The following is a 16,651-nucleotide window of genomic DNA, read 5'->3' on the forward strand; positions in this document are numbered from 1 at the left end:
CTGAAACTCAGAAGAAAATTTCTAGCACTCTGACCAATGAGGAGCAGGAATAGCCTCTCAGAAAAACTAATAAAGGCAAAAATCTAATTACTCTTATGTTAGAGCAGAGTTATGAAAGGAATTATACAACAACAGGGTCTCTGGGATTTGTTTCTCCTTACATCCTTTAAGGAATGCTCAGAAAGGCATATGATTCCTACAACTCTACCTCAACTGAGTTATTGAAACAATGAAAAGACCTATGCCGTGACTGAAGAGAAAGAGAAAAGCAACTAATGCAAACTTCTGCCTTTCAAAATCTGAAGCCAGAGCACGGAACTATGCAGTTCAGGCTTCCAGCGTCGTGAACACAGCTTCCTGGCTATCACGGACCACCATACCTGCACGGTATGGCTTTGGCAGTTCTTAGCCTCTACCTCGCACGGCATTTACCCACTGAACACAAGCGCACGGAGGGGCGGGAACAGCCCCTCAGGCCACCCCGAGGGGCGCGCGGGTGTCGCCGCCGCACCGGACGGGTCCCCCCCGCTCCCCCGGCAGCGCGGCCGCGGCGAGACGGCAGCAGCGGGACTCGAACCCGAGCCATCCCGCGAGGGCGGCGCAGGCGCAGTGCGGGCGGGGTCCGCGGGCGCGCAGGGGACACGACTCGCACCAACTGCTGCGGCCGCCGCGCGCGGGGCGGCCCCGGGCGCGTGCAGGGATTGCGAGGGCGGCGCGTTGCCCGCCCGCGGCGCTGCGCGGAGCGGAGGGATGTGACGCGCACGGCGGCGGCGGCGCTCCCCCTGCGCCGGCAGGGAGGCGGCCCCGAGCCGGGCGCCGCCTGCCCGGCCGCGGCGTGACCGGGGCTGCGCCGGCTGAGCGCTGCGCGGGGTGACCGGGGCTCCGGCGGTGGCAGCGCCTTGCGGCGCGGTGCCCGGCGCGGAGGCGGCGCTGTGGGCCGGCGGTGCCGGGGCGCTCCGCGGCTGAGCCCCGCGCCGCGTTCCGTCCGGCCTGCGCGGGGCCCGGCGGGGCGATGTAGGGGACATGCCCTGACGGGACGACGAGCGGTCGGGGCGCCGCCTGCGAGGGCACAGCTGCGCCAGCGGAGCTACCCGCTGCGGGTCGGCCGCGCCCGGCCAGGCCCCCGAGCGCCGCCGCTATGGCTGGGGCCGGGCTCTGGACGAGCATCAAGTCCCTGCTAGGGAGGAGCGAGGACCCTCTGTTCCTGAACGACTCCAGTGCCTTTGACTTCTCGGACGAGGTGGGGGACGACGACTTCCCCAGGTTTAATAAACTGCGCGTGGTGGTGGCGGACGATGGCTCGGAGGCGGCCCCGGAGACACCGGTGAACGGGGCGTCCCCGGGGCTGCCGTCCGACGACGAGTCCCTGCTGGACCGGGACATCGCCCTGCGCAGCGCCCGGGCCGGCCGGCCGGACCCCTGCAGCGGCTGCAGCAGCCGGCGGGAGCGCTCCAAGCAGAGGAAGGTGAAGAAGCGGCTGACGCTCGCTGCCCTCCTGTACCTCCTCTTCATGACGGGGGAGCTCATAGGTGAGTCGAGGGCCTTCTGTGCCGTCCCTCCGGCATGGTGCCTCACACCTTGTTAGGCTGCTGTGGCCTTGGCTTTGAGTATTTACTGACCGAAACCATCAGTCCCATAGAGAGACCAGAGAGATGAGCTGCACGTGCAGAGAGTGAGAGGGAATAAAGTCCACCTGTATTTTCTGTGAAAGAAATTGCAACTTCCCTTACCTGAATGTCTCATCGATTCCCCGAAATGGCGTAAAATATATAAATTTTTCTTTGTCTAATGGATTTTTTATTTCTCCTTGTAAGTTTTAAGGTGTTTTTAACAAAGGAGAAGTGGCATAAACAATTTCAGTTGCAGTATTTTTTAATCAACGGCCATAAAATCTTGCTGTGTTTGCAACAAGAGAAGAAGAAAATACAGTTTCAAATGTGACATTTACCATAATAATGAAAGTAATACTGCAGGGGTATTTCACCAGATACGGCAATACACAGTATTACTTAAAACTGAAAAGAGAAGTCCTGAGCTATCAACAGCAATCCAGTGAAGACATCACTCACCTGAGAACTTGATGTCCTCCTGTGCTCTGGACTAGCATGTGCTCCATCCAGACTAAAATCATTTAACAGACAGTCATTTAACGTGATAGTTATTTTAACACTTAACACTACACTTATTTCAACTACTTTAATACTACAATGTATAAGAATACCAAGTACTTGGCATTAAATTATTTGTGGTTTTTGTTTGTTAGTACTTGCAGAATTATAGTGAGGTTTTACCCAAAACTGAGTTCCTATATAAGCACCTGATTGTTGGTCAGAAGAATGAACCTATTGCTCAATTTCAGCTTTTGTTGCTCCCTTCTAACGGCTGTGCTGTGCAGGATGAGGAGGACCTGTGCATTGTACACCAGTCTGTACTGAACAACTGTGCTTTATCAAATAGGCTGTGGCAGCATAGTCTTGAAATAAAATGTGAGTGTCCCTGAGATGCACAGATGCATAGATTAGCTGTTCAGTGTTACGCCTTTGCCATTGTCTAATAATTTTTACAAAGTTCAGTACTTACCTTTTAATCTCTGTTCACTTACTGTGTCCTCTTACTGTCTGTATTTTGGATACATCCATGCCATGCAGTGCAAGTGTCTGCTGGGTGTGACTCAGCCTCCTGAAAAATGCTTTAATGCTCTCATCCACTGTATCCCGATTTGGAGTTGTGGGGAGCACTACACCGTGCCTGTACATTGATGTGTATGTTGAGCTAGGTCTCTCCATAGCAATTAATTGTTTTTAAATTTCTTAAATTTCAACATTCAATTCTGAATCAGAGATAATCAGATTAATTACTTGTCATAATTCAGACACACACACACACAAAAAAAACCAAAACAAACTTTCTGGAAAGGAAGACCAGTTCCAGTTCCAGACATGGAACCCACATCCTCCTCCCGACTTCTGCAAATTGAATCAATTGAGCACTCCTGTGAAGCGATCTCATACTCTTGCTTTTGCTAGAACACTTGTGAATTGTATTTTTAAGACAAACTTGTGTAAGATGGACAGGGAACAAAATAATTGCTAGAGGCTAACTAATGCAGTTTGTCCCACAGCTGTAGTGGGAAAAAAACCCTAGAAGAAATGTTCAATTTTTCAGAGAGATACCAGATTATTGACTGTGTTTGCACCAGTTTATTTGGGGCCTTATTTCAGGAATGTGGGTTAATGGAAAAAAGTGGTTTTGCCTTTCAGCATGTCTCAGTGTGTGGCTGATCATTAATAACATGGCCACAACACATCAGCTTATTATGGCTAAGGCCCTATGTGTCAAACTTCTTGTGGGGATTTGGCTGAATGCCTCCATTTGCCCCCTGGCTCCATGTTTTTTCTCTGGCTGAGATTTTGGTTCAGCATGAACTTAGGTAAATTTGATGAGCAGTAGTGTTGTATTTTAGGCTTAGATGTCCTTTAACATGAGAGTGATGTTAGTTGACTGTATTCATATCAGAGTTTTGATGTACACTGAATTTAGTTCATCTGAAGGGCCTCTTACTGAATAATGTCTGAGCTGTTGGTAGGTCGATGCTCAAGTCACTGGGAGTGTTTCTGTTTGGGGCTTCGGATCTGATTCATGCTGTTGGAGACCTCTCCATAGCTAGCACAAGGAGAGCTCTAGAAATAATAGATGTTGAAAGTAAAAATACTCTGATCACTGTCATGTCATCTGTTGTTCTTCCCATAGAGTTAGGACTTGAGCAGGCTGGATTTGTCTGTACAGAGTTTGTGCTGTTCTGGGGACTTGTCCTTCTCAGGTCTGGGTGTGCTGTTTCCAGACATATTTAGTTCTTTGGGTACAGAACCAGAGAGCACTGAGAGCCAGACCCATCAAATATTCAGGCATTCATCTTCCACAGAGAATAAATAGAGGGTTTGGATATCTCTGTAATTCTGTTGATCTCAACCTGAATGACTTGTCACAGGTCAAGTAACCATCAGCATAAGAGTAATTAGAAATTTATCCCCCAAGTCCTGGGTAGTGCCCCACCTGTTTAATTTATTTCACTCAAACCCTGTACTGTGTTGTCTTTAGTTGGTTTCAAATTTCCAAACTTTATGAATTGATCTGAAGCTCAGTTATTTGGGAAACTCTGTATAGGATTTTTTAACTGATTTCCTTCTATGATCTTTGACAGATCTAAGTTTCTGAGAAAAAGGTAGACAACTCCACCAGATAATTTTTTCAGTAAAAATCTTTATGGTATTTTTTACCAATGTCAAGATGAAGGAAATCTTGTTACAGCAGGTTTTTTTGGTGAAATCTTGATTGGCATATTTTTTTCCAAACTCATTACTCCAGCCTCTCACTGTTTGTTGTTTAATTTGATGAGCAGTCAGATAACAATTTACACTTTGGGGAAACCATTGTGCATCAAGAAATGAAAAACATATTGCAAGTCCTAGTTAGCTTTTCTGACAGGGTTTTGATGTTTTCAGCTATGTTTAGAGATTTCTAATTGATCATCCATGAGCAGAACTGCTGTCCTTCATGGGTCACTGAAAACAGTGGTGAGCCATCAAGCTGTCTATTTGTAAAGGTTATAGATGTCTTTTTTTCCAAGTTGCCAATTGTATTTAAACAGCCTCTAGGCAGTACCTTTAACCAAGTGATGAACCGATATCTTTAGAAACAGAGAACCTTTGATTTCAGGATTTCGTAAATGTCAATTATGTTTTCTTAATCCACATGCTGCATTATGTTTAGCTTCAGTATCTGAATTCCTTCCTTATAATTTTATTTTGAAAGTCTTTAAAAATGAGAGGCTATCTGAAATGGAATTGACTCTTCTTGGACTGAAGTGATTCTCAAAATAATACACTTGAATCAACATATATACTGGAAATAATTATATATGTAAACTGCTGAACTAAATGTCCTTACATATAAATTATTGTTTTTTCTCTGTTGACTATAAAAGAGGCTGAGTTACACTTTCTAAATATTTATTTTAAAATTATGGGAGAACACAAATTAATTCAGAAAGGAAAGGCGTAACTCATTTTACTCAAAAAGTCGCTGAATTGCTAAATCTTAAAAACTCATTGTTTTTGAGCTGCGATGGCCTTTTGGAGAATTTCAGCCTCAGAAGAATTCGACATAGAAAGTTCTGAACAATTGAAGAGAGGAGGAGGAAAGGAGCTGTTTGAAATGTAGTGCATTTGTAGTTGCCCACAGCACAAACAGTACTGCAGTACAGCTGTGCTCCGTGTTTGGCTGGGGAGGAGAGAGTAGCTCTGTCTGCAGGTGTGTACATAAGAACACCCATAGCCACACACACACAGGTTTTATGGCCAGTCTTAAAAGCAGTCAACCAGTTGTGAATTCCCCTTTGCTACTTCCTCTGGTCAGCCTCTTCACTAAGACAATTTTAATTGTATACAAAGATTTCTTTATTTGAAATGTTAGTTGGAGCCTGAAGCCTGCCAAATGGCACACCAGCTGCACGCTTTGCTCAGTACAATTTACAGGCTGCAAGACAATCTCAAGGTAAAAAGAGAAACCAAATCATAGCTGAGCTGATACTGAAGATGTGATCTTTTCTGAGATAATGGGCTTACCTTCAAGCATATGGAAGACAACACAGCCTGTCCTTGATTTCCCTTTCTATAAGGGATACTTAAGTGAGAGATGCATTGTTTAAATCTCTCACTCATCAAATAGTAGCACCAGCAACTGAATTGGAACAAAGATATTAACCTTTGATCTTAGGTTATTTGTCTTAATGCTGCTCATTATTACAAGAAAAAGTTATGGTAATAAATAACAAAGAAAAATGTTATACAAGTGAAAGTCATTGTCTGCAAAATAGATATTGCCAAAACATATACACTCCTGCCAGGATGGGGACTAATTAGGGTCAAAAGCATATTAAATAATAGCATAATAATAAATAATGGCATAATAAATAGCATAATAAAAAGAGGACAGGGTAAATTTCCTGGTCATTAAATCTTTGGAGTTCCGTTCGTGTTCTGTAATGTCAGAGTGTTTAACAGATGTAGTTTAACAAAAGAATCAGTTGATTAAACACATGTGCAGTAATATGTAGAGAAAAGATACAAAATTGTTTCGGACCTGATCTTGCAAACATTATGATGCAAGTAGTCTCTGTTAGAATAACAGGAGTGAATCCTTTCTGTGTTATTTTTAATAGAAAGTACACTTGACTGCACTTTAACTCTGGTAGCTTTAAATTATAGCATGGCATTTTGCTTGTAATGGCAAACCCCCTTCCATGTTCAGTAAGTATAAAGAAGGACTCCCATGTACTTACTGCACTATTCTGAAAAGTAATAACTGCAAGCTATGCAAAGAGGATATTATGTGAAATAATTAAAAATGTCATGTGTCCTGACTTTTCCTATTATGTTTTCAGGTGGCTATGTTGCTAACAGCCTAGCAATTATGACAGATGCACTTCACATGCTAACTGACCTTAGTGGTATTATTTTGACCCTCCTCGCTCTCTGGCTGTCTGCAAAATCTCCGACAAAGAGGTTCACTTTCGGATTTCATCGCTTAGGTATGATGCTATCAGATTTTGCTGTTAAAGAGTATTTTAAGCAACAGCTGTAAAGAGCACCTAATTTTAGAAGAACAAGTAGTAGAAAGAAAGTAGCAACAAACCTAAGAGCTGCTTTAACTGACTCTCAGTGTCCTTTCACTGGCCATTGAGGATATACTGCATAGGTTGTATTGTCACAAGGGAATAGATTAAAAAAATCAAAAAACCAAGCTCGGCCAAAAGTTTGATGGCAGAATTTCATTCACTGGGAGCAGGGTGAGTCTCTCCATCACTGTGGAACTGGCACTTAACAGATTCAGAGTTAAATTCTGAATGCTTGATTCATCTGTCTTGAAGAGGAAGGCTGGGGAAATGAATTCATGATTACATTGTTGGTGAAAGAGCTGTGCATGTCAGCCCTTTGTTATTCACAACAGATTATTGCCAGTGCTCAGGATTTACAAAATCTTGTTGACTTCAGCAGAATTGTGATACTGGAAAAAGGTCCTATTCAATGTGAAAAATTACATTTTAATCCACAACTAAGACGTTATGTAGAACATATTATTAAAGAGCTCTGCCCTGCCTGAAGTCGTATAAGTCAATATTTCTCTTGCACTCCCCAAAGCACAAAAAGCTGAGGTCAAAATGACCTATGGTTTGCAAAATACAGTAAATTACTTAACCTCTGTCCAGTTTAGATGTCTCTAAAAAGAAGCATAAACAGAATTATGGACTAACCCTTGGATGAATATTTTCAGGATTTATTACTTCATGTTTGAAAATGTATTGATGATAAAGGGTGTTAACTGGATAGAATGTACAGCTACAGGTCTGTAGATGTTTTAACAAAATCTTCAAAGTATCTTTTTCATTAAATAGATAATTTCCAGTGTCCCAGTTTTCTACCTGTTTTTTATAACACTCTATAGCATACATTTTTTCAAGGAATTTCATTCTTGTGTAGTCACTATTTGCAATTCTTATTTCGGCTGCTAGAACAGCAGTAGAATTCAACAACTCCATCACTCCTTGTCATTTGTCATCAGTTAGTCACTAGTGCATGAATGCATAACTCTGTACACTAGCTAAGCTCTTTGGGTCTCTAGCAAGAAAGCATTAGCAATGCCAGCATTTCCCATTACAAACTTTTCTTTCATGAAGTTTTAATTTTGTGATAGGAGCTCCTCTGATACTGAAACCTGACCTCGAAGCTATGCCCCTGGCATTTGCTCATACTCTCCAGGAGGATGTTTGTTAGCATTTATACATACTTTAACCCTATTTCAAAATAATTTGGGTAGTTTGTCTTTGTAACTTTTTAAAAACCAAATAGCACATACCTTGAACGTGCCCTGGCATAGCTTAAAATAGCAGTTTATCTTAAGGAAAATAAAAGAAACTTACATAACCATTAAAATAGTACTCAATTCTGTAAATTTTCACTGCTTTTTCAATTAATGTGAAAGAAGAAATCCCTGAGGATTCCTGCCACCTCATCTTCTACATATGTTTTTCTTCAAGTTTACTGCCAGGAAAAATACTAGCCAAATATTAGCCAGACTGATCCAGTGGTGGTCCATGGGCCAGATGTGGCCCATAAAATTAATCTGTACTGCCCTTCTCCCTAGGAGCAGCTACAGGGAGCAGCCTCTCAGTTCTGCAACAATTGCTCCTTCTTTTCTGCTCCAGTGCCAGCAGGTGGTCAAAGACTAGAACAGGTTGTGGAGTGTCCTCAGCTGAAAATACATGAAACCCAGCTGGAAGCAGCCCTGAGCAACCCAGTGTAGCTGACCCTCCTTTGAGCAGAACTACACAGTTTCCAGGGGTTCCTTTCTATTTCAACCATCCTGCATTAGTATCAGCAGTGCAGCTCTCAGGAGGAAGGAGGAGGCAGAGGGCCTGGGGTTGGGGAGAGGAGTTTCTGTGCTGCTGGAAGGAAGTGAATCAAGGCCTTACCAGGGACCCCCAAAATACAGAAGATGAGATGGTTCAAAATTACTACACACAGTCTTTCTAAAAATCCCATTTTTGAAATTCATTTGCCTAATTTTAGACATCCAGTCTGAACACTGTGGCCTGAGGGCCCAGTTTCACACATCAGTGAGAGCAGTTTCTAGAGTATATCCTCATTGTAACACATTTTTCCAAATAACCTGTATGTAAGAAGCTTGTCAGCAAATAATATCAGTTCAACAGTAGCTTAAATTACACAAGAGAGATGTTAAAACATGTCAGGATGTTAAAAGTAGGGTACAGATTGGGCATCTGTCACAGAAAAAGATGTGGAGCATTTGTTTAAAGCTGGGAATACATGCAGGAACTGTCTCATCACTGACCTGCTCTGCATTAAGTTCTAAGATGATCCATATATTCAGTATGCATGAAAATCTTCTACTGAACAATGTTTCTGGTACTTGTTATCATTTTTGATTGCAGAATGATGAATTTTCAAACTTCCTCCCATAAACATTGCTTTGTAAAAGCAATAGACCTGTTGTCTAGTCAAATTCCAGAAGGAAGTAAGCGCTAATTTTCATTTATTTGAATTCTCTTTGAATACATAATATATAAGTTCATCTTCAGTTTTATTCAATTTTCAGTTGGGAACAGGAAGCTGACAGATTCAAGAACGGGTTAGAAAAGTGAAGACAAAATAATGGAAATTGCAGTCATGTCAAAAAAGAATTAAATTCTTGAAGCCAAAAATAGTTCAGTTTCACCACCAAGTGCAGATACCTCCTTTTCAGCAAGACACTGAGCAGATTTAAGCATAGATATGGAACCTGGCACTCATCCATTGCTGCAGAGACAATGTTAGTAATGACAGAAGCAGACAGTCCACTGAGACTGTGCACAGTTCATTTCACAAGAAGTGAAAGGTCTCAGCACAAATCCACAGTGCTGACATGACAGTGACTGTGGAAGAAACTGCAAGGAAAACACTGGTTTCCACTGCAGAAAACATGGGTTTAGATTCTAAAAGCACATTATATTGTTTCTCTGGTAAATGCTAATGTGCTATGGCTTCACAAGTTTTTAAAAAAGCATTCTGGAAAACGTAAGCAATGTATTGTGTATTTTTAAGACTGTTGCCCTGAATAATCTGCCAGCTTCATAAAGATCACTTTCATTTCTGTGGATATTTCCAGGATTTTAAAGTTGCTCTGAAATCATCTCAGATTATGACAGTTGCCTTTCAGAGCCTAGTTACTGCCTGGTAATGCTGTTCCTCATTCCGGCATTGACACACTTCTCAGCAACTGAATGTGTTGGTGTTTCTTCTCCCATAATGATATTAATAATTCAGTGCATGGATCAACTGATTTTGGGGACATTAAAATGCTGATATAGCTGCATAGGTTTTTGTCTGTAATGCTCAGTAAATAAAATTAAAACACTTCTGTGTTAGAAAAGACATCTGCAGTAACCCAAGTTGTACTGCAGGCTGACAGATTCAAAGCAGAGGAAGAAGAGAGCAATTCTCAGATGAGTGTTCTCAGAGCTATGGTATAGCCAAGGGCAGAATTTTGCCCTTACTGGGGAATAAATCAGGGCAACATGTGTGGAACTAGGGGGAAGAACAACCATTACAATTCCAAGTAAATTAATTCCACCTCTGATCTTTGAGTTCACAGAGGAAGGCTGAGATCCCAGTGATCCATCTGGCAAGTGACAGTAATGAGCATTACGCATAATGATTACAGATTACTCAGGCATGGCTGCAGATTTACATGCAATACAATGGAGCGAGCATTAAGGTTTTCCCAGGGCTTTTTGTAAAGCCCTATATTAACTTGTTTATAACTGAGACAGTCTTTAACTGGGCTAATTGTTTTCTCTGCCAGCTGTGTTGCTTTTTTTGTTTTTTAAGTTTCAGCTGCTGCAGGGCAATAGATTTCAGAATTTGAAGCTAGAGGATAAAAGTACATTTTTGATGAAACCAATCTAGTGGCCCATTTGGAAATATCAATTTTCTTTATAGTAGGACCTTAAAACTTAGTGTGGACTCATCCTTCTCAGGTTTGTGTGCTATTACCAGGACAATTTCATGGCTTGAGTACTGAGGCAGCACAAAGGTTCCAACCTAAAATACTCAGCCCTGTTTACTTCCCATCTGAACATCAGGAACCTTTAACCTTAAGAACTTCAACCACTTTCCACAGATGTAAATAGCAGCAGAAAGTACAGGACAATGAAATATTTTTATTAGTTTCCTATTTTTTATCTTTATTTAGATATATGTTTCCTTTTGAAAGTCCCTGCTGATCAGGTAAAATTCCTATGCCAAAATAATGGTCATAATGCTCTTTTATGAAATAATAATATTTGGTAAATATTAGATAATGTTAGAACAGCATATCACAGCAATACAGAAACTTACATTAAGCAAGCTGTTGCAGCTGAAATCTGCCTCAGATAACATTTATGAACACATATGTCAAGGAGCTTAAGAGTATCACGTGTGACAAGTTTGTACTGTTTGATTTATCATTTTATAATTTCTTCTCCATCCTAAATACAAATGTTATATTGAAATAATTTCTAAACCCAGCTTAATACTCCAGACAGTTAAAATCAAGGTTTCCCTTATTTGTGGGTAGGCTGGTAAGGTTTGAGATCACCTGTCCTCCTCACCCCTGGACAGGGCCTTTGCCTGCGACTTCTCAGGCAAATGTTCTGGGTTATCTGAAAAAAACAGGATCATCACCTGTGCAGAAGTTTTCAGAGAAAACATAATTTGAGGTATATGCTGATGACAGGGACATGTGAAGGAGTGGATTAGAACAAACTCTGCTGGTTAACCCTGTTTTACAAGTTTTATTTGCCAAACAATTTGTTTGTTTATATTAGGTATGATATGGATAAAGTAGTTACAACAAGGCCCTGTCCACATTCTAATTTGGAAATAGAAATGGACCTGAGACACATTTTTATAATGTTTTTTTCCTTTCTGTTTGCAGAAGTACTGTCAGCCATCATTAGTGTACTGCTGGTCTATATCCTTATGGCATTCCTCTTGTATGAGGCTGTTCAGAGAACTATCCATATGGACTATGAAATAAATGGTGATATTATGCTCATCACAGCAGCCGTCGGTGTTGCCGTTAACTTAATGTAAGATCTCTCTCTCCACTAACAGTCATAAATGTATTTCTCAATAAGCTGCTAATTCATTCATGGCCTGTAACCTTGTCGTGGGATGTAATTTTGCTGGACCTCTTAACTTTCATAAATAAGAACTTACACTGAATATTACTTTTTCAATTCTTTGGTTTAAAATGAAAAAAACCCAACAAATCCTCTCCATCCAAAAAACCCTAAAGCCTGTTTCTTGAAGCATTTCTCTTCTTTCACTTTCAGAATGGGGTTTTTGCTGAATCAATCTGGCCACCTTCACTCCCACTCCCATTCCCAGCCTCACTCTCACGTACCTCGGCCGAGCTCTCCAAACACAGCCCAGGGCAGCAGCCATGGACACAGCAGCCTGGCTGTGAGAGCAGCCTTTGTCCATGCCCTGGGGGACCTGGTACAGAGCATTGGGGTGCTTGTAGCTGCCTACATCATCCGCTTTAAGGTAAGGAAAGGCCTCTCCTGGAGGCACACAGAATTCTTGGCATTTCAACTCTGGTGATTAAAGTTAAAAGGGACCTGTTTTTATAAATTACTAAAAATACCTTTTTAATGATATTTTATGATAAGCTTCATACATCATACAAAATAAGCAAAACTGTCTCTACTACATATATTGTAATTTTTCAAATTAAAAAAAATCATGAAACATGGAACTAGAAGTAACCATATTTTCTGAGTCAAATTTTTGTAAGTGATCTTGTTTTCATACATCCTTTGACATTGTGACATTTCCCTTTGCAGCCAGAATACAAGATTGCTGATCCTATATGTACATATGTATTTTCCATACTGGTGATTTTTACAACAATTCGAATTCTGTGTGACACGGGAGTTATTATTCTGGAAGGTAAGATCTGTGCCCAATCTGCAGTACTTTACATGGAAAATTCCAGTTTTCTTGACATCATGATCCCCATCTCTATGTGGATTGTACCTGGAGACCTGTCTGTCTTGGTGCTGCTTTAGTCTGCAGGTTCTTTATGGGTCCTCTGAATTGCAGCAGTTTTTAGGTGTCTTTGACTGTGGCAGAACAACACAAGTCCTATGTCTGCATACTCTTTACCATCAGGAGATGTAGAAGTGAAATGTACAGAACTTGCTTGTGTGTCTGCACTGACTCTCAGCTAAATCAATCGAACATTTTCCCGTACTCAGTTCTACACTCTCACTTCTCTTGTACAGTTAAAGTGAATGTGAATGCAGGTAGAAGAAGGCACCAAGCCTAGGAAACAGCTGCACACCTGGTTCATGCCTGTCCTGTCTTCCCCTTTCCCACAAGTGCCTTCTTATTACTTGTGTGTACTTGTATGGCTGTTGCCATAGGGGAAGCTGAAAATTAAGAGTGGTGTAAAATGCAGAAAAAAGGAGGGAAGAAAAAGCTGAACATGGGCTGAAGGATCTTATCTTGTGTGACATATAGGGAAACGCGTCAGCAACATCCTTTGCTTTATCACAGCTTACATGCCAACTACTATGGCTGGATCTAGTACTGTTATTTTATAAAGTGAAGATGTTAGGGCTGGGAGAAAAATCCAAGTTTTAACTGCACATTCCTAACTGTCACATGTGAATTATCATAGACTTTACTTCTATTATGTTATGAGGTTAAATCAGAAACTTCAGAATCTTCAGTCAAGTGATTTTGCTGTCACTTAAGATTCAAAAAAAAAATCCAACAAAGTAGAAGTTCACTGAGAAGGCAAAAATGATGAAATTTGCTGAAGAACCCTCAATTAGCTCTAAGGTAATAGATTTAGCTCAAGAAAACAGGTAAGATAAACTAATGAAGTATCAGATTCCAGATGTTTTGAGTTGTAGCTGTTTGCATAGGTATCCCAGCTGTCATAAAAATCTCCAAGTTAATGATGTCGTTAAAAGTGATGATATGTGGGCTTTGTGCATGCTAGGGAACTTTTCCAACTCAAATTCAGGATCTCCACAGAATGGACTTGTGTTTATACTGGAAACTGCTGCTGCAACATCTAGGTCCTTGAAGTTGTATCAGCTTTTTCAGTTTCCTCATTATAGTAAGAATGCTAAATTAAAAAATTAAATAGCTATCCAACACAAGCAATGAGATTCTAGCTTTTAATATTGATTTATAAGGCAGAATAGAAGTCTGTCAGAATGGCAGTATGATGTAGATACAAGAATTTGAGTCCATTTTTCCTGGGAAAAAGAAAGCTGTATAAATACAAGACAGCTAGTTATTTATCAGCTAAACATTTTTTGATGGTCTCCACTAGAAGGAAGATTCTGTTTCATGTGAGACAGTCCCATTCACTGAACTTTCAAAAGAGATAGTTCTGGAATTAATGTCATTTAAGAGACAGTAAGGCACCAGGTTCAGAGAAATCATGCAAAAAGTCTGAAAAAACTTGAGAAGCTTGTGGCTGAACTCCTCATAGTATACATAAACTCCATAAAACTACAAGATAAGCAATAAAAGTTACTATAGAATCAAAACTACTCTAAAATTTTGGTTTTGCCCTTTGTACAGATAAAGGATGGTGGTGGTAAGTTAGAGATGTGCTGCTGAAAATACCAAAAGGGCTTGATCTCTGATTTGCAGAGATACACACTGTAAAACACAGTCCTCTGTGTTGACCATGGCACATGGATTACTGTAGCCTGTGAACGTGATCCAAGGTGCCCAAAGAACAGTTTCAGGAGACAGGCCCTAGCATTTTTTTTTAACAGATTTTGACCTTAGAGTCTGGCCTAAGCAGTTACTAGGGGTTAGAAGCTGCAGTAAAGTTGTCAACAAAAGTACATCATTACAAAGGATCAAAAGTTGGCTGTTGCCAGAGTGTGGATTCTGGACAGGACAGATTCCAGTTGAGACAGCTTTGCAATTCCTGTACAACCTCTGTATCCACACTGGACTTAACAGGCCCATTTCCATGTTATTTTCTGTTGATAACATGGAAGTTACTAATCACTTCCAACAGCACAAATTCTAATTTTTTTGACATTGAGATCTATTATGATGTTTTAAAGGCTACTGAGACTGTGCAGAAGACAAAATTAATTTTATCTTATGTTTGGTGTCACAGGAGTTCCAAGGCACTTAAATGTGGATCGCATCAAGGAAGACTTGATGAAAATTGAAGATGTTTATTCTATAGAAGATTTAAATGTTTGGTCTCTCACTGCAGGAAAAACAACTGCCATAGTCCATTTGCAACTAGGTGAGCTGCTGGATAGCATAATTCTAAATTAAATCCAAGTTTAGGAAAAACCCCACCACTTCCTCTTCAGATTGTTACTTAACTTGAACCAAGAAATATCGTTGTGGGAAAAGAAAATCTAACTCTTGGTTTTGTACAGCAGGGAATAGAACACCTTGCTCAAGAAAGACATGGTCTAAATGAAAATTGTGCAAATAAAATGTATTCATACCAAAATGCCCAGTGCAGATTCTTTGGGTAGAGGGAAAAAAACCCCACAAAATTTCTCCTCAGAAATGTTTTGCATGTTTAGGGAAAGAAAGGGTGAAGTTCTAACGTGGAACAATCTAACATACGAAAAATAAATGTTTTGCCAAAACACATGCTGACTCAGACATCTAACTCTACTACGAATATCAGTTCTTAGTAAGAAAGTTCAGGTTTTTGGGGGAAAGTGTCAGACACACATGGAGTTCTATCAAGAGAGGTGTAAAATGATAGAGTACACAGTGACCACAAGAATAATATTAAATTAATAAATGAATGTGAGCAAAAATTATTCTCATCAGTAAAACTGTGATAAATTTGAGAACATTTGCATTGCCCAGGTTTCTTAAGGAGTGAATTTATTAATTATTTTCTTAATTTTGCAGTTCCTGGTAGTTCATCTAAATGGGAGGATGTTCAGACCAAGGCCCGACAGCTGTTGCTGAACACGTTTGGAATGTACAAGTGCTCTGTCCAGCTTCAGAGTTACAAACAGGAAATGAGCAAAACCTGCGCGAGTTGTCAGAGTTCCAGTGCCTAATTTCATACGTTTTGGGAACTGCTGCCTTATTCTTTACCTTGTGTAGTCAAAGACTGAGAGCAATAAATGCAAAATGAAAATTATCCAGTAGTAACCATTAATATGTGGATTTGTACCATGGGACATGCAGCAGGGAGAACTGGTGCTGCAAAAAGTGCAGCGGTTGCCCTACAGAACATGTATTTCACTCTCTCCGTTGTACTGGTTTATTCAATTTGTTATGATTTTGAGACAAAGCTGGTTTTGGATTATTGTTTACAAACTGGAACGTGGCTCTGCAGATACCTCACAAATTACAGTCCAATATTGTCCTTTAATCATTACGTATCACAAAGTACCTGCACTCCAAACGGAGCATCGGGTATTCAGTATTTCAGTCAAAAGTCTCTAAAGCTGATCATACCAGGGTTGCACAATGTATCATGATCCCCAAATTCATTATTCAGTATTTTTGCAATAGTAATTTTCATACAGTATCTCAAACTATTAACACATACGTTAAGTTGAATTCTTGTGGAAGCTGTCTCTTCAGAGACACTGCAAAATACAGAATTTACCCAGACCAGAAAGTTAGCTTTAATCCGGGCATTCAGAGATCCAGACAGGAAGATCCTTGCCCGGACTTCTGGTATTTAACTAGAGACCCAACACTGGACCCAAAGTGTTTTAGGTGATCAGTTACCTTTAATGTATTTTAGAATAGGGTTTATACATTAGAAACAGGTTATTTATTTTACAAAGTTTTGACTTGTAAGAAGAATTTATTATTAATAATCTTGAATGTCTAAACTATCATTTGATTCACGTTAAATGGCCAGTTGATTAGCATGCATTCTAATTGTAATTAATAAATGTCCTGTAATTGATAATTTTTCCATGATTGTTTTGTTTTAAAAGAAAAGTCAAATGATAGAAGTGATATTTGACATGGAAATACTCTCAAATGCAATCTTCAGATACGTGCAT

General features: G+C 40.4%; 1 protein-coding gene across 1 annotated transcript; it reads left to right on the forward strand.

Annotated features, from left to right (window-relative positions):
- The first annotated feature begins 1,005 nt into the window (after nt 1-1,005).
- Nucleotides 1,006-15,947, forward strand: SLC30A4 (solute carrier family 30 member 4). Its single transcript, XM_058846644.1, has 7 exons — nt 1,006-1,529; nt 6,443-6,589; nt 11,536-11,689; nt 11,936-12,149; nt 12,449-12,554; nt 14,764-14,898; nt 15,531-15,947. The coding sequence occupies exons 1-7, from the start codon at nt 1,139-1,141 to the stop codon at nt 15,683-15,685; spliced, it is 1,302 nt and encodes a 433-aa protein (XP_058702627.1). The 5' UTR covers nt 1,006-1,138; the 3' UTR covers nt 15,686-15,947.
- Nucleotides 15,948-16,651: the final 704 nt, after the last annotated feature.

Source organism: Poecile atricapillus, chromosome 11 (genome assembly GCF_030490865.1).
Source record: "Poecile atricapillus isolate bPoeAtr1 chromosome 11, bPoeAtr1.hap1, whole genome shotgun sequence".
Classification (NCBI taxonomy): Eukaryota; Metazoa; Chordata; class Aves; order Passeriformes; family Paridae; genus Poecile; species Poecile atricapillus.

Bases quoted from the DNA above. Each gene is read 5' to 3' on its own strand.
- SLC30A4 (XM_058846644.1), top strand. From the start codon at position 1,139: ATGGCTGGGGCCGGGCTCTGGACGAGCATCAAGTCCCTGCTAGGGAGG. The intron at 6,590-11,535 runs GTATGATGCTAT...TTCTGTTTGCAG, and splicing joins TTTCGGATTTCATCGCTTAG to AAGTACTGTCAGCCATCATT. The intron at 12,555-14,763 runs GTAAGATCTGTG...TTGGTGTCACAG, and splicing joins GGGAGTTATTATTCTGGAAG to GAGTTCCAAGGCACTTAAAT.